At 33.7% G+C, this 22,002-nt stretch overlaps 1 protein-coding gene across 5 annotated transcripts in view; it reads left to right on the forward strand.

Annotated features, from left to right (window-relative positions):
• The window catches only part of LOC121371516 (TOG array regulator of axonemal microtubules protein 1-like), an 86,916-nt gene that overhangs the window by 21,569 nt on the left and 43,345 nt on the right, over positions 1-22,002 (forward strand). For 4 of the 5 annotated variants that reach the window (XM_041497457.1, XM_041497461.1, XM_041497459.1 and 1 more), the window contains exons 2-3: positions 7,237-7,375; positions 8,443-8,544. In XM_041497457.1, the coding sequence (XP_041353391.1) occupies positions 7,237-7,375; positions 8,443-8,544 (241 nt within the window). Of the gene's footprint in view, positions 1-7,236; positions 7,376-8,442; positions 8,545-15,287; positions 15,390-22,002 lie in introns of those variants that run through there. The other variant, XM_041497462.1, reaches the window with a different exon arrangement.

Raw genomic sequence — 22,002 nt, forward strand, 5'->3', positions numbered from 1 at the left:
CTTCATTGCGAAGAAGTGTGCATTAGTTAAATAATGAACCGGCCTCAGTGGCGTTGTGGTTAGGCCATTGGTCAACAGACTGGTAGGTACTGGGTTCGGATCCGAGTTGAGGCATGGGATTTTAAATCCAGATACCGACTCCAAACCCTGAATGGGTGCTCTGCAAGGCTCAATGGGTAGGTGTAAACCACTTGCACCGACCAGTGTTCCATAACTGGTTCAACAAAGGCCAAGGTTTGTGCTATCCTGCCTGTGGGAAGCACAAATAAAAGATCCCTTGCTGCTAATCGGAAAGAGTAGCCCATGAAGTGGCGATAGCGGGTTTCCTCTCAAAATCTGTGTGGTCCTTAACCATATGTCTGACGCCATATAACCGTAAATAAAATATGTTGAGTGCATCGTTAAATAAAACATTTCTTTCTTTCTTTCTTTAGTTAAATAATAAATTGGTTACTGACTTTTCAGAACGTCTTGGATGTATTTGCTGGTATCGGACATCCACGAAGTAACTTTGTCAATTTATTTACTAAGGAATAATTGCCAAATGTATAAGATGTGAGACTTATCTCCTGTATTTTTGTGTGAAGGTCGTATGGCATACAGTGTTTTTCATCGAATGCCAAGTTTCATAAAAGGTATTTGGTATATATTAGATCCATTTTTACACAAAAAGTTAGTATCCTTCTTAGAAAATGATCAAATCATCATCAAACTGCCATTTGACATCTACGTTAGTGAAAATTTTCACAGTAATTTATGACAATAGTAAACTATGCTGCGTCATGGAACGGACTGGCAATCGTAAAAAAAAATTAAGGTCGCAATGGTAGGTCTTTATGGCGATAGTAGAACTAAGATCGCTGCGTGGAATGGGGCCTTGGGCAGTTAATTTTAGTTGTTAAAGGTTAGTGCAAAAAAAGTTGTAGTAATGACATGTTATACCTCATTAAGCTATTAAAAATTAACTCTAGGTTAAAGCCTGTACTGGGGTGCGAACTCATGCAGCACCTACCAGCCTTAAGGTCGATGGCTTGACTACTTTGCCACTATTTTTGTTATAATTTGTACATACATATATTGTGGTTGTATATCTTGTTCAATCCTAATGCTGAAACTCAGGTTAAAGTCAGTATCCTACATCATTAACTAGTTATTGTCTCTTATCTATACATATAACCACCATACATAACGTTGTACATTTACCAACACAAATGTTTTCCTTTGTTGGTATAGAGCAATAGATGTCCCACAAAACAGCTCATCTAAAATATCTTATATATATCAGCAGTGGGTTTTTTCCCCATTCATACTTTATTTTTTTTTACTTATTTGCCAAAGTAAATTATTATTTTTTTCATTGCACCTCGCTTGTACATGTAGCTAAACAGTGAACATATAGGTTATTGGAACTTAATAACAAAAGGGCTGTGTATAGGGCTGCCAATACACAAATAAAACTATTGATCTTGGTGTCTTTCACAATACAACAATGCACCTAAAATAAGAGATATTCAATACTGCAGAAATGTCTTTCAGTGGCCTGACAGGATATATATCACAGAGACATGACATACCAAGAGTACATGGACACAGACATTGATTTCAATTTGAGAATTTGTTACTTATTTCAAATGTCTGTACATGGGTTCGATCCAAACCTTAGATAATTTATAAGGAGGAAGGCATACATGTTATGTGTATAACAAAAGATTTGATACTCCAATAACATCTAGACCAAAAAATTGTAGGTAGAGCTAAAATGGACATACAGAATTATATACATTTTAGCATGGTGATAGTGATCAATACTGATTTATTTTAATTAACCTTTTAATTTTGTTTTATTACATACCACTTCCTTTTGAAGAAAGAATTTGAAAATTGGTTAATAACAAAAATTAGTGTACCAAGTTGGGGGGGTGGGGAGACCCCAATGCAAAACTGTTTGCAAACATGTTTGGTTAATAAAAAAAACCGTTTGCAAATTGTTGTGCCAGGCCATCAATTCTTTTACAATTTGTAAAAATTTTTCTTAAAATTCCTCAGTTGCGGATACACATCCAGCATGGGATGCATTACAAGGGTACTATAGCAAACCAGGTAGGGCACTACAGCATTTTTCTTACGTTCGATTGTGGGTCACAATGTCAAGAAGGAAGGTAACCATGACAGTTGCCTTTAGTACCATGGTAAAATGTGAACCCCGTAATGAAATTGGAAGCAAACAGCTAGCTCCAGTGTAAATATTACTGTCATGCTGCAAAATTATAAGTGTTTTTAGATTTAATTTAAAAATAATACTTTCCATAAAACATAGGAAGGTAAGTGTTAATGATTATCCTGGTTAACATGGTCGGATCTCGAATTTGACCAACAGTGCCTTGCTGGGGTTGTTTAGTTTTTTTGTGTGTGTAAAATGGTGCATTTGTAAAAGTAAGATTTCCAAACTAAATGTGGAATACATGCCCCTTTGCCCCACATATCCATAGCTGATTAACAAATAAAACCCCCTAAAACAAATGCAAAAACAAACAAAACTTAATTAGGCTACCCCCAAAACTATCCAAAAAACTTTTTTTTTCTGATGTTCAAAGAACATTTTGTTCAGTATCGCATTGTGATTCCCTGCACAATTTTAAAACATTAAACAGTAACTGCTAATAAATTTTTAATTGACTAGAAATGTTGCTGATCAAGATTTTGAAAACATTAGTGTTAAACATTAGTTACATGTTTGCCTATGAAAGTTTAAAAATAGAAGACATTTTGATTAATTCATTGTTGCATAATTATTTCTGGAATATTTGTTGTTCAAAGGTATCCAATTCAGAGTGCTACCTTGTGGGGTGATTCTTTAATAGTGTTGGTAATTCAGGGCTGATGTGATCTTTGTGTTGGCATTCATGGCTAGCTAAGAACACACACTATATTTAAATACATCAGGTGAATATGTGTGTCTGTCCTTTTATGCCAGGTCTTGTAATAGAAATAGCCCTGGTTGGGTGTTAAGTGCTGATCAACACAAAAACTTAGTCATGACATTTAACACGTATGTATTCAGGTGCACTAGAAAATAATGTATTCATTTATTACTTCTAAGTAATGTAAACATTAACTTGCTATTCTTTGGGGTACATGGTATATATAACCCATACATGTATCATTATGGTTAAAAAACACAAAAACAAATTTAAAAAAAGAAAAAAAGAAAAAAAAAGCCAACGACTACTAGAATGTTTTTGTATTGTGATCTTATTGAGTACTCTACATACACAGTATGCAGAATCATGTTAAGAAAATATCTCAAAATATCTGTAACTAATTGCTGTTATTGTGATGCATGCAGGCATCAAAATAAACTGCCTGCTTGGTAACCCATGCACAAGTTGCCATCAATTACAGACCCGGTAACCTTTTGATTAGTACTTACAACATAGTTAATCAAGTTCACAGTTTCTATTATCATTCCGTCACAAACACACAGATACTTTGTAATTTATTCATATCACTGTTCCCGTAGTACTAATACTTATGTGGTTAAAAAACACAAACCACACAATTGATCCAAATTTAGGTAGATAGTGTTTTTGTTTAAAAAAATTGGGAGAATGAAATACATTCTAGACTTTCTTGATACACCGTATGTAGTAACCAGGTAACTTGAACAACATTTTTGACTTACTTTGACACCAGGGGCGGGACAGTCCAGTGGTAAAGTACTTTCTTGATGCATGGTCAGTCTGGGATCGATCCCCATCGGTGGGCCCATTGAGCTATATCTCGTTCCAGCCAGTGCACCACGACTTATATCAAAGGCTGTGGTATGTGTTATCCTATCTATGGGATGGTGCATATAAAAGATCCCTTGCTACTAATGGAAAAATGTAACGGGTTTTCTTGGACTACTTTCTAACAATGACCAAATGTTTGATATTCAATAGCTGATGATTAATAAATCAATGTGTTCTAGTGGTATCATTAAACAAAAATGAATGAATGAATGAATATTTAACGACACCCCAGCACAAAAATACACATCGGCTATTGGGTGTCACAAATGGGAACTTTAAATTACTGTTAAAACATTTTATTTAAACAATGCATGTATTCAAGTCTCCATTAAATTTTAATCTGACATTTGCCAGTGGAAATTATCATTTGCATTAATTATAAAATTATGGCGGTGTTTAGCTCAGTCGATAGAGTGCTCTTCTGGGATGTTTTGGTCTTAGGATCGAAGCTCCTCTGTGGCCACAGCCATGTCCCAACCAGTGTCCCACAACTGGTATATCAAAGGCCATGGTATGTACTATCATGTGTCATTAATAACTATTTGCAAGTTTTATTAATCCTATTCCAGATCATTTTAAAATTTACTACATATAGAGTAACAGCTAAGTTTCACAAATAATTATATTTAACAAAACTGATAACATGCTTAGCATGCAGCTATTATAAATGCATCACATTTTAGAATGAGATTGATTGTATACCATTTGCATAAAATCTAGTGTATATTATGACACACTGTAGGACTCGCTGGATTGTTGGCAGGCTCTCAAGATTTGTAAACAGGGATTACAGGGCACTTCAATTTTTGAAACCAAAACCGCATACTGACATAAACTCTCCCCCCCCCCCCCCCCCCCCCCCCAGTGTACTGTATATAAATCACAGTACTTTCAATTTAAAAATTTACCTTAGCAGACACAGAATGCTGAATGCAGAAGCTAAAATGTGAAATGCTGAATACAGATTTTAAAAATTTTAAATGCCATTACTAGTATCTGTTCACAGTAATATTCATTTACTTTTAATGGACATAACCAGAACATGTTTGACTAAAACATAATTGTCCTTATAATCAGAACATGATTGCTGAAAATTTTAACAGATCGTTATACCATGTCAGAGCTTGTCGTTGAGACTCGCAGTCTTAAATTGGCAACAAAAATGCTGACGTTAATCAGTTTTATTTCAGTTTTCACATGGCATTGCTGAATAATATGTTGTGGACGTGTTTTGCTTTGGATTTGCAATCCCCATGAGAATTTTTTTTTCTGAAAGACCATATGCAGTGCCTTAATTGGTTACAGGTCATATAACAGTGAATTGGGTAATATTGTTGGACTCATGCCATATACATATCCATGTAGATGTTCCATTTGTGTTACATAATGCCTATTTTATTTCAAACGAACCATTGAAAGAAAACAGTTCTTCATGCAGGAGTTTTGTTTCCAACTCTTCTTCTTCTTTTTCAAGTAATTGAGTTAGGATAAAATATGGTAATGGTTGTTGGCATGGTGATGTCATTTAGCCTGAATAGATGTTTTGAAGACCATTGTCAGGGAACATTTTGTTAAGTATTGCTTCCCAATTTGCTACACAAGTTCCAGAGATAGCTATACAATTTTTGTAGCATTAAGCAGTATAGTTTCTAATCAATTTTCAATTGACCAGAAATGTTGTTAATCCAGATTTTGAAAACTGAATGTTCCCCAATTGTTGTTGCAGTAGATTTAGATATATACAAGCATAATGGAACATTAAAAATGTGATTTTGACAAATTATTTCTGTATCATTAGGTTAGTACTGACCAATTTCTTTATGTGGAGTCATGCATTCATTTACTAATATATTCATGTATTGTAGCTTCTCTTTTTTTATTATTATTTGTATTAATTATTATCCATTTTTATTTGTTTATATTTAACTCGCAACATCTGGTATATTTTTTTTGCTAGGGTGTTTGTTATGCATTTATTTCTGTGTGTGTATGTATATATGTATATATATATATATATATATATATATATATATATATATATATGCAGGCCATCGGATTTCACAATCGTTACTGGTAGCGTGTCGGCAAAACCACAGAACTGAAGTTTCGTTTCCCATGATTATTATGTCAATTAAATTAAAAAAAATATTTATCTATATGTAAGGTGTGTGTGTGTGTGTGTGTGTGTGTGTGTGTGTGTGTGTGTGTGTGTGTGTGTGTGTGTGTGTGTGTGTGTGTGTGTGTGTGTATACACACACACACACATATATTACATATAGATAAATATGTTTAAAAATTTAATCGACATAATAATCATGGGAAACGAAACTTCAGTTCCGTGGTTTTGCCAACACACTACCGGTAAGATTGTGAAATCCGATGGCCTGCATATATTTATATACAAATAATAATGTCTCTCATATAAAACTATTGGAGATAGTTTTCAACACAATCACGACACCCGATTTGGATTTTAGTGTTCGCCATGCTTCTCAGTGTTCGAGTAAACCCGAATCAGAGTTCGACACCACTCTCAAATCAAACCCGACCAAAAATTGTAATATTGACTTCATGGCATCTGCTCCAAAGAAGAAAAAGTCTGAATCCGTTTCTTTGAAAACTTTAAAAAATTGCCATTTAGTGGCGATTTTAAAGTCGAAGTCGATGCAGTTGTTTAGTACGATACAACTGTGTCGAAAATATTGAGTTTGAAAACGTGTATCTTTCCACGGGTTTGTGCGTTGGATAATTGGTAGCTTGGGCGGACTCAACTTTTTCAGCCCAGAACTGGCCATAATGCAAACAGATCGACATATCTTGCACTCGGAGTATCTCGGTGATGGTGCAAACGGCCAGTTGGGGACTTGGTGATTTTCAGAACTACTGGTCATCATTAAACTTATTAACATATATAATAATCGACAGTGAGGAATCTCCACATTTAGTTTGATTCAAGGACAGACACAAAGCCTCAGAATGATGTTTACACATAGCCTATGTCACCGCAGCAGGTGGAATTAAAGGTGCATCATAATCATCATATAACATTACACTAATCTGACAGAAAGTCAGTGATAGAGATCGAACATATTACCCAACCTGCATAGCATTTTGACAATCCATTATATTACGGTATAAGAAATGAGTTCCCATAACTTGTTTTCATGGAACCTAAAAACAGCTCAGAGAACGGAACCCAAAAAGTGTTTCCCATGAAATTCGAAATCCTATGGCTTGATATGCTTTGCTTTTTCATTTGTTTATCATAACCTTTTGTGACACCCACTAGCCAAATGTTTATTTTTATACTGGGGTGTCATTCGTTTGTTCGTTCATTCATTACAGGCTATTGTATAGTTTTGACATTTTTCAGTGTTCTACCACTATTAAATGTAAGTTAATGATTTACGAAGTTCTATATGTGTATTATTTTGCTATGTTTCAGGCTATTGATGATGCCTCTCCTACTAAGGCCCGTACAACGTGGACCGTTGATTCGGAGATGCCCCCTGACCCCCGACGAGTTCCAAAACGACGATCTACTGTGATGGGAATTGACATTCCAGACGACAGTGAAGCAAGTGGTTAGTATCTTACTGCTTGAGAGTTTTCGTCAGATGTTACTATTATTTATCCTGCAACCACTGTTTCTATTGACAGATTTTGATGACGGATAAAGCAAAGTCATATATACGTATAGTAGCAGGATGTGACTTTTTGACATCACACATTACAAAATCGCTCATTTAACTTCTAGGTCATCCTACAATATAGATGAATTAGCAGAAATAATGGCTTTCCCCTTAATTTTTATGGTTTGTAGGATAAAGACAATAACTAGTAATGACGTAGGATATTGGCTGTTCAGGCCAAATGAGAAATTCCCATTCTTACCTTCACAGGATAAAGCCAAATCCTACATCATTAATTAATTAGTTATTCTCTATATAGCACTCTGTGTCCAAGGTTTTTAATGGAAACAATAAATTAGGAGGTAGGAGTGCACCAAAATGTAGTCACGTTCAACTCCTGAAATTAAGAAAATGTCTACAGCAAAAGCACATACCATAGAAAAAAATTTGAATATAGTTCACAGCAAAAAAAATGAAAAAAAAGTGCCTTGAAGAAATAAAAAACTCCATGGCAAGGCTTACAGTGTGAGCACCAAAGGAGGTGCTGCATTAGAGATGATGTATTGTCCTAAAAAAAATAGATTTCATTCTCATCATTTAAAATAATATGTAAAATGATGTAATGTTACAATCATATAAATTGTTTTCACTATGTCACGATGTTGCAAAATGTTGTTTGGTTGTGGACGTTTGCCTGTATTTAGAACATTAAATTTAGGGACGGGAATATAGCTCAGTGGTTAGAGTGCACATCAGAGGTGGAAGAGTCACAGGATCTATTGCCCTCAGTGGACTGGGTTTTTTCCCATCCCAACCAGTGATCATGACTGGTACATGACAGGCCATGGTATCCCTTTCTGCTTTATCAGTAGGAGTAGCCAATGTGGCAGAGCCGTGGTTCCTGTCTCTCTATTGCAATAAATCTTGGAATGATCAAATAGCTGCAGTTGATCTGAGGTGGTGTAGTCTTTTCCTTTCATTAATATTATATATGGGTATATTATCTTTGTTGCTTTCAGGTTCCTACAAACAAATATACCAGAACAAGCTACGACGTCAACAGAATGCAGCTGCAAAATCCACAAACTTTGAATCGGGAGATGCATCTTTTTCAGTTCAAGGTGAGTTGTGGTGTTTCTGTGTTAGGTTAAAAGTCTGCCATATGATAGGAACTGTTTGGATGCTATAGAAAATCAGTCCAACTTCAGAAGGCAGCACATAATTCAGATACAAATAATGAATAAAAAGATGGCATGGGAGGTAGAAATGTGGTGATAAAAATCTAAAAGTTAAAGTTTTTTTTTTTAACGACACCACTAGAGCACATTGATTTATTAATCATCGACTACTGAAAGTCAAACATTTGGTAATTCTGACATATAGTCTTACAGAGGAAACCCACTACATTTTTCCGTTAGTAGAAAGGAATCTTTTAAACGCACACTCCCACAGACGTAATAGGACATGTCACGGCCTATGATATACCAGTAGGGTGCGACGTAGCCCAGTGGTAAAGTGCTCGCTTGGTGCATGGTCGATGTGGGATCAGTCCCCGACGGTGGGCCCATTGGGCTATCTCTTGTTCCAGCCAGTGCACCACGACTGGTATACCAAAGGCCGTAGTATGTGCTATCCTGTCTGGGATGGTGCATATAAAAGATCCCTTGCTTACTAATGAAAAAAAGGTAGCAGGTTTCCTCCTATGACTATATGTCAAAATTACCAAATATTTGACATACAGTAACCGATGATTAATAAGTCAATGTGCTCTAGTGGTGTTGTTAAGCAAAAAAAAAAGAAAAAAAAGAAGGATATCCCAATCATGATGCAATGGCTGGAACGAGAATTAGCTCAATGCCCACTGACAGGGATCGATCCTAGACTGACTGCACATCAGGTGACCAGTTTACCACTGTGATGTCTCTCCATTAGAAAAAAAAAAAAAATTCTAATAGATTTTTCCCCCCCAGCATAATAGCATTTGCTAACTGATGTGGTTTGAGTTTGCTTCATGAGCTGTAGGTGCAAGAATCGCACAGTTTTATAGACTTATCACAGAGCACGTTATTCATTGTTAATGAGATAATTAATGCCTTTGTATTTAAGGGCCTAGTGACCGTTGTTTACCTACAGCATGGCTCCTTAGATGTTTGGACTTTTAAAACATTACTGCATCCATTATTGATTGCAGGATAATATACTTGATGAGCAGTCAATTAATACGGTTCTGTTAATGTATTTTAGTACATAGCAGACCTTTACTAAAAAGAATTCTGTGTTTTCTGAGTGGATATGTACACCCGTGTATAATGCATATACACCCCACTTTGAACGTAATTATTTGTACAGTTTTACTTTTGATAATAAACTAACAGTACAAAGACATTCTACAAATATTTTTATTCTGGCCAGTTTCTGATAAGATAATTGTTTTTGGATTGTGTTTTTACAGTTCAGGTTAAAAATTTAATTTACCATCCAATTCAAAGTAATGAATAATTATTGTTGTGATACTAGAGTTTCAGAAGTCAATATTGGTTAGTAACAGTTGATGTATCGGGTAGCACACCAAAAAGGATGACCCTACTGAATTGAATTTTAAAAAAGGATGGGGACTGTAACTTATATTTCATACCTATGATGGATATTTGCTACCTTCAGTGACAATTTTAGGCCCATAGATGAAATATTGTTAAAATAGCAAATTGTAATTAAAACAAATGTGACGCTCATTGTACATATTGCCCTCCTGTCTAGTTTCACATTTTTTTAACTTTCAATTTTGAATCTGTTGCTATTTTAACAATGTTTGTCTTATGGGTCTAAAAGTTTCACTGAAGGTGGCAAATATGCATATAGTAATGGATGTGAAATGCCAAGATTACAGTCCCTATACTTTATAAATAATTCCATAATCAGACCATAAAAAACTGACCATAAGTGCCCCTATTAGGTTGTTATATGTTTGAAATGTTTTGTAACTGAACACTACATTTCATGTGCTTTTGTAACAGTTCTCTTACTATTATCTGTCTAAAAATTATAAAAATATATCCATTAATTTCCAAGATTTTAGGGTACATAATTTTACTTTCTGAACCCTCTAGCAAACACCTGGCCATAAACTATCAAATGATAGTTCTTAATTGATGATCCTCAAATTTTTTTGGCCGCAGATTGTTTCTGTTATCTATAATACACACTTTTTTTTTTACTTTGTAAGGAGTGTGTGTGTGCATACTTGTTTGCTTGTTAGTATTCACAAGAAACTATGTAGTTGTTGGCATGTAGGTTGTTTTTAAAAACATTGCAGTGAACAATAAAAAAAAGTATATACAGGTATGCAGGAAGTTTTCTCTAGCTGATTTTGAATAGCAACCTACACGTTTACACATTAATGTACAGTGTACATGTATATTCATTGTAAAGTGTAAATTGTGTGTTTAGCTTGGGGCAAACATGTTATGACACTTGGTCATTCTTTCAGTGTACTGTATGCCAGTATACTAGTATACCTTTGTTTTGACAAATATCTGATATTTGTGGTTGTGTTGTGATGCTATTAAACATTCATTAATTTTGACATAACACAGTATGCAAAAGTGAATTAATGTTATTGTTTTCATGAGTGTTTCAAACTATGGGGGCATTACAATCCCCCAAAACTTCGACTTCAGTATAAATTCTTTTAATTGTCATTTTATATTGTAATATATTTATTGGTTTTCAACATAAGTAAATGTATTCAACCAACAGCCTTCGATTTGTGTATAAATTAGACCATCCAGTCTCCATGAACTTCATTTGTGTGTGTGTGTATGGGGGGGGGGGGGGGGGGGGGGGGAGAGAGAGAGACCTTTGTGGTAAGAGAGGGTTTCTTTTCTCATTCTCTTAACTAAGAGTATTAATAACTGCCAATTAAACAGTCAGCTGAGTTGACTTGAAACAAGTATTGCATTCCTTTTTATTATATTTCTCTGAACACATACATTTAACACATGAAACTTTTCTTTAATTTGCTGTGGTACTGGTAAAATGTTTTCACCGGTATTTAGAATATGTAGTATGATTTACGTGCATTGATCAACACAAATTTCAGACTGTTGAAAAAGTTATTTAAATTGGTTTTTAATCTGTATTTCCAATTTTTGGTTTATTTCATTGCCACAGCAATGATATATATCTGTAATCTTGGAGAGGGTTGAGGAGAGAAAAATGTGACCCTATTTTTGTTGACAATGGTTGATGTTTGTATAATACCTCAAACACAAAAACCGGCCTCGGTGGCGTCGTGGCAGGCCATCGGTCTACAGGCTGGTAGGTACTGGGTTCGGATCCCAGTCGAGGCATGGGATTTTTAATCCAGATACCGACTCCAAACCCTGAGTGAGTGCTCCGCAAGGCTCAATGGGTAGGTGTAAACCACTTGCACCGACCAGTGATCCATAACTGGTTCAACAAAGACCATGGTTTGTGCTATCCTGCCTGTGGGAAGTGCAAATAAAAGATCCCTTGCTGCCTGTCGTAAAAAGAGTAGCCTATGTGGCGACAGCGGGTTTCCTCTAAAAACAGTGTCAGAATGACCATATGTTTGACGTCCAATAGCCGATGATAAGATAAAAAATCAGTGTGCTCTAGCGGCGTCGTTAAATAAAACAAACTTTTACTCAAACACAAAAAACCCTGTTCAGTTAAGGGGAGATAACCCCTGTAGGCTAACGGTCATCATTTGTCAGTGAAATGCAATGTGTTTGTCAGAAGGTTTTATTTGAAAATAAATACCAGTGAAAGGTGTTTGAAGGTGGATCGGGTTTACTCTTCTTTATAAAAAGAGTGGGCTTTGACCATGCAAATTATATGCATACCGTATTGAAGATTTAAGAAAAAAAAGTGAATGTTTTATCTTTTAAACAGATAGGATTTCAGATTCTCTACAAGAAAGATCACTTGTTTATTTTTGCTTGCTATTTGCACAATGGTTCTTACAGTACCATTACCCAGTATTAACAAAGCACTTTGTTGGAACACAAAAATTAATAAATCTCAATTACAATGTACATAACAAAAAAAAACAAAAAAAAACTTTTATAATTAGGCCGCTATAAAATAAATCCTAGATTTTCATCCACACCTGCCCTGAGGATAAAGGCCCGCCCCTTTACTCCCCCCCCCCCCCCCCCCCCCAAACAAAAAGTCATTTGAACATACATATAAGTTGCTTGATGTGCAATATATCCAGTGTCCTAAAATTATTTTTTAAAAACCTCCAAATTCACCATGTCCCATTTAAAAAAAAAAAAAACGATGGGTGAAAATCTAGTATTATATTATATGATCTTGTGTTATGTGAAAAAAGGATAACCCAAGTTAAAATGGATGTGCATTACAATTGATTATAAATAATAAAAGTTTATTCTAATTTATAGATTATAACAACAAGTATAATAATCATCTAACCCATTAGTCATGTGATACTTTATTTCATAATGAGATGTTCGATTGGTTTTCACCTGAACACTCATGCGAACTGTTCCAACAATAGAGTGGTAGATCACTGGTCTTCTTTTGGGGATCTTCATGCTTGACCGGAGTGTAGTTTGGAATATGATGGATGTGTCGAAGACTTTTCAGTTGTGATGCTGACATAAGAACACCTTTAAAAAATGCAGTTCAAATGAAATTTCACTTTTTTTAGTGTGGTGAAGTTAATGATAACATTAAGTGAGAAGTGTATCTGTCAATAGGTAGTGCGATATAAACATTTTTATTATATGGTTTACAGATCTGTTGACTTTTTGGTGTATACAAAGTGGGATTTTGGACTTATTTTTAACTTGTATAATTGGGCAGGAAAAGAAAAGAGATGTAGAATAATCTAAGACATTACAAGAAATGAAAGTGAAATGGAAAGTTATAATTTTTGCATGTCAGGAGCATTTCAGTATATACATAATGGACACTATTACAAGTAACTAGGCTGATATTGATGTTTTATTCTCATAAATTTTAACACTGTTCGTTTCCTTAAATAATTTTGGTAGAAAGATTTTCTTCATGTCCATTCTATTTGAAGTCTTAATTGAAACAGTAATATATGGTTAATTCCAGGTTGTTTGAAATTACTTAATTTTCACTTTGTTATGCTTCATTGGAGAGCTAGGAATTAATATAGTGTTTGTATGTTCTATTCAACCAGTGGTGTATAGGACATATAAAAATACCTCTTGACATTCTGTGCTTTCTATTATATTGGATAAACATGAAATGTTGCACCCCTCCATAGAAAAATCATACATCCTCATTTCAAATCAATATTCTGTAAATTGTTTGGTTATTTTTAATTATAAGATTTTCTTCATACACAATCAGGTGCATAACAAAATATTTTTAATAGCAATTTTGATTTGGAATTCCCCCAGCATTTTGAAGATGGAAATCATGCACCCAATGTATTGTTATTGTAAAGAGATAAAAAGTGACATCACTGTAATACTGACAGCATTCCCATTCAACAGGCTACCAGAGTATTGTCTCATATATGTGTGGCAGTTGTGCACATAAACAACACCCGAATATGCCTTAAGTATTAAGATATGGTCAGCTCTGTTCATTTTACTTAATGTACATGTTAGTACTTAAATTCATCAGTTAAAGTGTTAGAAATGTTAATCAACCAACAGATAATTATATGCAACAAGATATATTCTATTTATTGGCCAAATTGGGGTGGGTTTTTTTATTTATTTTTACCATCAACGGAATCATGCTGTGAATTTATTCAAAATTTTACACCATTTTAAGTGACTATATATAATAAACAGAAAGATTATAGTTATTTGTGCTAAAAAGTTTATATTTTAAAGTAGATTTTGACTTGGAACACTATATGTACTTTACTGCAGTTTTATTTTAGCTACAATATTTTAAGTTATTGTTTTTAACTTCAAAAGTCAAGATGCTTTAGTAGTTCAGTGCAGTTATTTCAAATGCAATCTTTAAAATTCTTCTGATATGTATTAAAATAACAAATTAAAAAAAAAAAAAAAAAAAAAACTATAAAAGAATCTGGATTTATTGCGCTTTTAAAAAACTTTTGACGTAATAGCCTTGATTTACCATGACGATCATATTAACGATACAGTGATGTCAGTACATTCTTTACAAATTTGATGATCACATTGTAAATGTTTTTGACACGGTTGGTGGTATTGTTGATTTGTTAATTACTGTCCGATCTGTCAGCCATTGATTATCCGTTGTTATTCATAAACGGTTACCATTGTCACTGCAACGTGAGTTGCAGACTGTTTACTAACTGTCATGGGAACCTGTTCGGGAGTAATTCTCAAATAGGCTTTAAATATTGCATATTCAGTAATGTGATATTTATTACTGTGTAGAGGTCTAGTTTGTAGAAATAAGTTACATATTGATTTGATCCAGTGTATTTCCTCTTACTTACATACATTTTTGAAAACAAATATTGAATATTTTCTTCCATATAAATGGTTGTTATTAGTTAACACTCCTCTTTAATAACTGTTTGCAAGCATAGCCACGCTGTATTGCCGCATACTATCATATGTTTGCATTTGGGTCATGTTCCCAAATGGCTAATATTTGACCAGTATTTTATCCTAGCACTTGCTTTTGATAGCCTTCAGATGATTTGTGTTTGTGTGTTGTTAGGACCCCGAACTCCTTGGATATAAGGGGAAGACACTTGGCATACTACCTTGCGTGTGATTGATCTACATGTAGGTCACATGACCTGATGTTTTTAGACCGCAATCACTAATCAATATCGGTGTATATATAAGTGACAGTTGTTCATGCCAACTGCTTTAATTTGTCATATAGTAATTCAATAGATACGTGCCACATTAGGATGGGCAAGAGATTAGGGATGAATAGCATGGGATGATAATCCTGCAACTGATGGGAGCAAGTTGCTCCAGCGATTCAGGTAAATATAAAACCTATGTAACACCTGTGTGTATTGATATATAGATATATTTTTAATTGTACAGGCCAGTATAAATAAATTATGTTGTTTTCATTCAATACTTTGTGAATTAAGTTAAGATTAACTCTTTTTATGTTAAATGACTTGAGGCATTTGGCACATGACATAAAGAAGTTGATAATCCAAATAGAATTTGCATTTAACAGAGCTCTGTGCAGTTTTTAATCTCCATTCTTAGGTTTTGTGTATGTACAGAATAGCCGCCCATCCCAGTTTGCATGTGTGTAGGCATGTGTGAATTATCTGATTACTTTGGTTTAAGATATATACGTGTAGTCATGTACTTGACAAAATTTCCATAATACAACAACATTTTATGATAGATTGGGAAACCTTTTTTGATTTTGTCTATTGTTTTAATACTCATGAAGCTTTTGAAAATTTTATTTATGAGTTTGAGGTTTTAATCACCCAGGACAATTAGCATTGCTTATTTTTCATTATGTTTCAACAACTGTTGTCTCCACAATTGAAATTGTATTATTTACTTGTTATTTATTTAACAATTTCTGGTAATGAATGTTTATATTTTTTAAAGTTTGTACATGCATTGCTTTTGGATAAATTTTTTGAATTTTGTAATTAGATTTGAACAGTGCTCAAAGATTACAAAGTCATTGAGTCCACAAGATGTCTGGATCTTAGTGCTAAGATCACCTTAAATGTATAGCTACCTTATGCACTTAGGTGATCTTAGCTCTAAGATTGCTTCATAAAATGGAGCCCTGTCCTTTTATGTTTCAGTCATTTATAACTTAATGTATATACCAGTGGTTTATATCAATCATATAAGGGGATCTAGTTCATTTTCGGGTATCTCCATTTATATATTGTGAGTTTTGTAAAAACATTCTTCATTTAAGTGAGTTTCATAAAAATATTTGTCATTTAATTATCTCTTAATATAATATATCTCATAATCTTTTGTTCATTCCTTATATGTCTATGTGTAACTTTTGGACAATTTTGAATTGACATACCGGTATGCATCGTTGGAGTCAAAATTCTTGACAACAAATTGTCATTATTGCTATTCTCCAATCTGTAATTTAATCTTTTCCAAGCCTTTTGAATTAATTTGAATGTGTGACTTTGTTAACTGAATCGTATACATGTAGCACTCAAACTCGCGTAATAATGTCTATAGATATACACTTGGTGTATTGTGTTACTCTTAATTAATTCACTTAACCATGCACATGTGGCTGACATTCACCTATAATAAATAATTGGCCCATATAATCAGAGGGTCAGACTTAATAGAATCTTAAATTGCCAAGTCTACTATTCATTTCAAACCTAAAGTTCGAACAACTATGATATATTACTCTCCTACCTTTAATTATTGTTAGATTTGCCCTACATTTTGTTCAGACAGAAATCGTGAAAAAAAACATTACATTTATATATATTCCATAAACTAGATGTAACCATGTCACGTATATCAACTTCACTGAGATCTCCTAGGACGAAAAGCATGTAATTTTTGCCATCTGCCGTTTTGCTTTTTATGGAATATTCTTCAAGAAGGGTGGAAGCCTCAAGTATGTGACGTAATTAATATGACATCATGATGATTGCATATACCATAACACATGTCATAACATTATTAGATTGTGTCACATCCTTCCATTCCCCTTTGAAAATATTCCATGAAAAAGAAAAATGACAGCCTACATGCTTTTTGTCCTAGGAGATTACATTGAGTATTTAGAATCTATGTCACTGCAATGGGTTTTTCAGTCTGGACAAAATGTTTGGGAAATCTAAAGGTAATCAAAGGTAGGATAATAATTTGTCATAGTTGTTAATAATGTCATTCAGACTTTAGCTAGTTCTTGTGATTCATTGGTGGATTCTAATTTTTCACCTAAATAATTTTTATTCATTATCTTGTTGAATTAAACCATAAAGTAATAGTAATGTGTAAATTAAAATACAACTGTTACTTGGTATGTATTTATGTTTTAAAGTATATTATGGATAAATATTAGTCAGTAAAACATTTAACAAAACCACTAGAGTACATTGATTTATTAATCATTGGCTATTGGATGTCAAACATTTGGTAATTTTTACAAATAGTCTTAGAGAAAAAAACACGGTACATTTTTCTATTAGGAGCAAGAGATCTTTTATATGCACCATCCCACGGCCTTTGATATATCATTTGTGGTGTACTGGCTGGAACGAAAAATAGCCCAATGGGCCCACTATGGGGATTGATCCTAAACCGACCATGCATCAAGTGAGCTCTTTACCACTGGGCTACGTCCCGCCCCTTATTAGTCAGTATTTCATTATTACCTGGGTTATTTGTTTAAATGAGGTCTCTTTAACAAATAGTCTCTCAGTATTCTCAACCAGTTACTTAATTATACCTTTACTAAAAAAATTTTTTTTAGACATTTTTGTTGCTTTAATTATTAATACATTGAATATAGTTATAATATGTTTGTTGATTTAATTATTAATATATATATATACTAAGGTTCAGACTGTAACATAAAACTGTTCTGCAAACATTTATATATTTGGTACTTTTATGCCATGTTAAAGATCAGTACGTTATCTAGATTACCTATATCCAACTGATTTATAATGTAATGCAGTTTGCTACTCAGGATAATTTATGGCACATTCCTTACTCCCTGCACAAGATCTTGACACCACGAGTGTCTGTCTTGTAGCAACATACAAGTGTATTTTACACAGTGAGGTGTTGAAAGCATCGTCATTACGTTCATAGTCATTTCTGTTTGTTTTGTAAGCAGACATGATCAATAATCAGTATAGCTTTTTAAAAATATTAACTGCAGGGTTTGCGTATGTATTTGGATAAGCTTAATTATTAATAAACAACAATGTGTATAGAAACGTCTGCTTAACAGAGTGTGTTATTCGGTACTGGTTTGGATAGGTTTTATCATGTTGGGATGATTTACTACCTATTTGTGCGTTATTTATGATGTTATACCTCTGTGTAACCCCCATGAGATCAGAATATTGACATAAGTTTTAAGTCAACACACTAGGTTATTTCTTCTAAGTTATTTAAAGTCATTTAAAGTCATTTGCTTTGTGATATTTAGCTGCCAGTTTTCCTAATGTTTAATGTCAGTCTTTATATAAATATATACATTGTAATAACACATGAATCACACACCTATCAAATTATTTATAAAAATATTTGTAAAAATTGTCTCATTTGTTCCAGGAAGTTGATAGAGATGGTCTTATGTGGAATTTCTCAAAATAAAATGACCACTGATCTTAAAGAATGCACATGTCTGTAATTATCTGTAAGATGCATTTTAAAAAATACATTTAAAATGTTTGCTGCTACATGTGTGTGTGTGTGTGTGCGCACACAAGCACACATAAAACACAAACATTTTAAAAATGCCCTTCAACATACTGTTTCTATTGCAGTGATCAATAGTAATAAACAGTGATTTATGTGATGTTAAAAGGAACTGCAAGACAGAAATCTCTGCATGCATATACCTTGAGTATGATTAATGATAAAACACAATCACATTGTTTGACATTTTTGCTACATGTGTATTTATGTATTATTTCCATGCAGAGTATACTATTAATCACATAGACTTCAGAAAACATTAAACTCATCAATATTTGATGGCTGAATTTGGTAAAAGAAAAAAGAAAATGTTTTTTGTGCATGAATTAAGCTACATTCATCTGAAATGAAGATAAAAATTAATTAATTTCTCATATTTTAATTTTGGCATATATTATCAGAGGTTTATCACCAATTAAATAACACACCTTTTCCCAATCCCAACATACATGAGCCCTTGTTGAAAAATCTTGAATAAACCCTTGACTATATATGATTAATTTTACAATTTACTGATTCATGTGAGTGATAGGCACAATAAAGTGTTTCCATCACTTTGATATTTGCGGTCACAGTCATGTTACATTATAATAATACAGATATGTGGGAACAGTTTATCATTTCTGTTGGAAGTCTAGAGGTTGGTGGTTTGTATTCAGTTCTGAGCCGAGATAAGGTTCATGTTTTGACAAACTGTTACCTTGTAATAAGCAGGGCTAATGGGGGAGCATATATCTGTGACTATTTTGAATATTTTAGCTACAGGTAAACAGATCCTGTATTTGTATCAAGTGGTTAAGTTACGAGGACCTGGGCTAAGTTATGGCGACCCCAGTTCAATTGCTTGTCATGCATGTTCAGTTGTTGTTGATTTGGAAGACCACTGCAGTGATGTATCTGGTTACTAATCTTTGAACTGACATGACAGCTGTACAATGACTGAACTAATATGGGTAAATAAAACATATGTTCATGCATAACAACTCTGATCTACAAATAACCATTAAAAGACAGGCATGTGGAAGACAAGTACTTTATTGCTTAATTTTCTTTGGACTGCCTACATGGAGTGACTTTATTATTAGCTACATTGATGATTTTTACTTTGTTTTTTTCTGAATGGTACTCAACTGTCAATATTTCTTCTGGGTTTTTTGCTACCATAGATAAGTCATGATAGTTGTAAGAGATTGGGGCTTGAAATGATCACAGATTATTTGGACTTTGTATTTTATTATTAATTTTCCAGGATTACTCTTTCAAGATTGAAACTTGAAAATTATGATGGCCATAGCTGAGTAGGATTATATAATGAAAGTTGTTACGTAAAGCAGTTCTAAGATCTAATATATGTGAAGGTGTCATTACTCAAAACTACACATTGATTGTGTTAAATAACAATAGATTGTAATGAATTGATCTTTTTTATGCACAATGTTAATGGAAGATTCATGTAGCATAATACTTCCCAGTTTCAGTGCCCTGGTGCCAGAAATATGTGCCACAAATATATGTACATAATAGTAACAACTTGGTGCATGATGTACAGTACTGATACATTTGGTTTTTAAATACACCACATGGTCATGGTCATATAGCCATAGAGCCTTAATGGTATGATGTTTTGTTAATGTCAGGTGTATCAAATAAGAAACACTTAAAAACCTTTAATTTCATTACGGGTATCACCACTTAAAAAATAGTGGACTGCTCATGTATTTTATTACGGGTATGCCTTGGGCGCTAACTATATTTACACTAGCTGCCTTGTGAAAGTGAAAATTCCAAATTAGGGAGACACTTTAAAAATACCTTTATTGACTGTTATATTGCATTTCCTTTTGTAATTTGAATAAAAATTGTCACCTAACCCACTAATTTGTAAATGTTTGAGTCGCCCTTTAAGGCATAATTTAGCCAATAAAGGTGGACTTAAGCAATGGGCAATCACCATTTTCTACATTAGTTGTGTACCATCTTTAGTTAAATAGTTGTGACAATGAATGTTATATTTGTCTTGTATATTAAAACCAGTTTTTGAGTGAGTGAAATAACAAATCAGGTCTCTTTCTGAGTTGGTCATTTGTTAAATCGGATGAATCTGCTACAAATTCTTTTCCAAATATATGGATGATTTAAATAAACACATTGTTTTGTGCTTCATTTAAACCATGCATGCATGCAAAAAAAAAGAAGAAAAAAAAGCTTTTCAAATAATTGCTTTGGAGCTAATTGTGTATTCATTGGGAATATTAGCCTCAAAACAATGCTTGAGAGAACACGTTTTCTGATTGCCAGACTTAGATGGGAATCCTCAACCTTAATGTCCATCAATGGGGTGCCACATTGTGGAGGAGTGCAGACAGAAAGATATTAGGAAGATGAAATGTGGTGGAATCATTTCGATTCTAACCAGAGCTAGTCAAAAAATAATAATAAAAAAATACAAAAACAAACCAACATTAATAAAAATAAAATTATGTTGAGGTGTCATTAAACATTAATTAATTTATTCTTGATTGCAGAGACCTTTTAATACAAATCATGTTATGGATTTTTGACATACATTTAACCTACATGTAACTGCTGCAGCACTTGTTGACAAGTTTTGAATTGGTAGATGGAAAAGACTGAAATTAACATTGTACAGTCTGATCGAAAACAGTTGTAAGCATTTGAATAGGATGTGGGGCGGGATTTAGCTCAGTTGGTTGAGTGCTCACTTAGGTGCTTGTGTCGCAGGATCGAAAAACCTCAGTGCATCCATTCAACTGATTGGGCTTTTTCTTGTTCCAACCAGTGCACCACAACTGGTCAAAGGCTGTGGTATGTGCTTTTCTGTCTATGTGAAAGTGCATGTAAAAGATCCCTTGCTACATTAGGAAAAATGTAGCAGGTTTCCTCTGATGACTGTTAGAATGACCAAATATTTGATATCCAATAGCCAATGATTAATTAATCAGTGTGCTCTAGTGGTGTTGTTAAACTAAACAAACTTTAGAATAGGGTGTAGGTTAAGACAAACAAAAGACATTTTGTTGAACAGATAAAATATACTTAAGTATAAGAACTAAAGTTAAAGATAGCTTACTTGGATTGTCAGTTCATCTCTGATTTCTTGGCACCTTTAGTGGGAAAATCATTTTAAAAAATGATTGGCATTGTATTTCTAGCAAGTAACTAATTATT

This window comes from Gigantopelta aegis, chromosome 4, assembly GCF_016097555.1.
Source record: "Gigantopelta aegis isolate Gae_Host chromosome 4, Gae_host_genome, whole genome shotgun sequence".
In the NCBI taxonomy this organism is placed as follows: domain Eukaryota; kingdom Metazoa; phylum Mollusca; class Gastropoda; order Neomphalida; family Peltospiridae; genus Gigantopelta; species Gigantopelta aegis.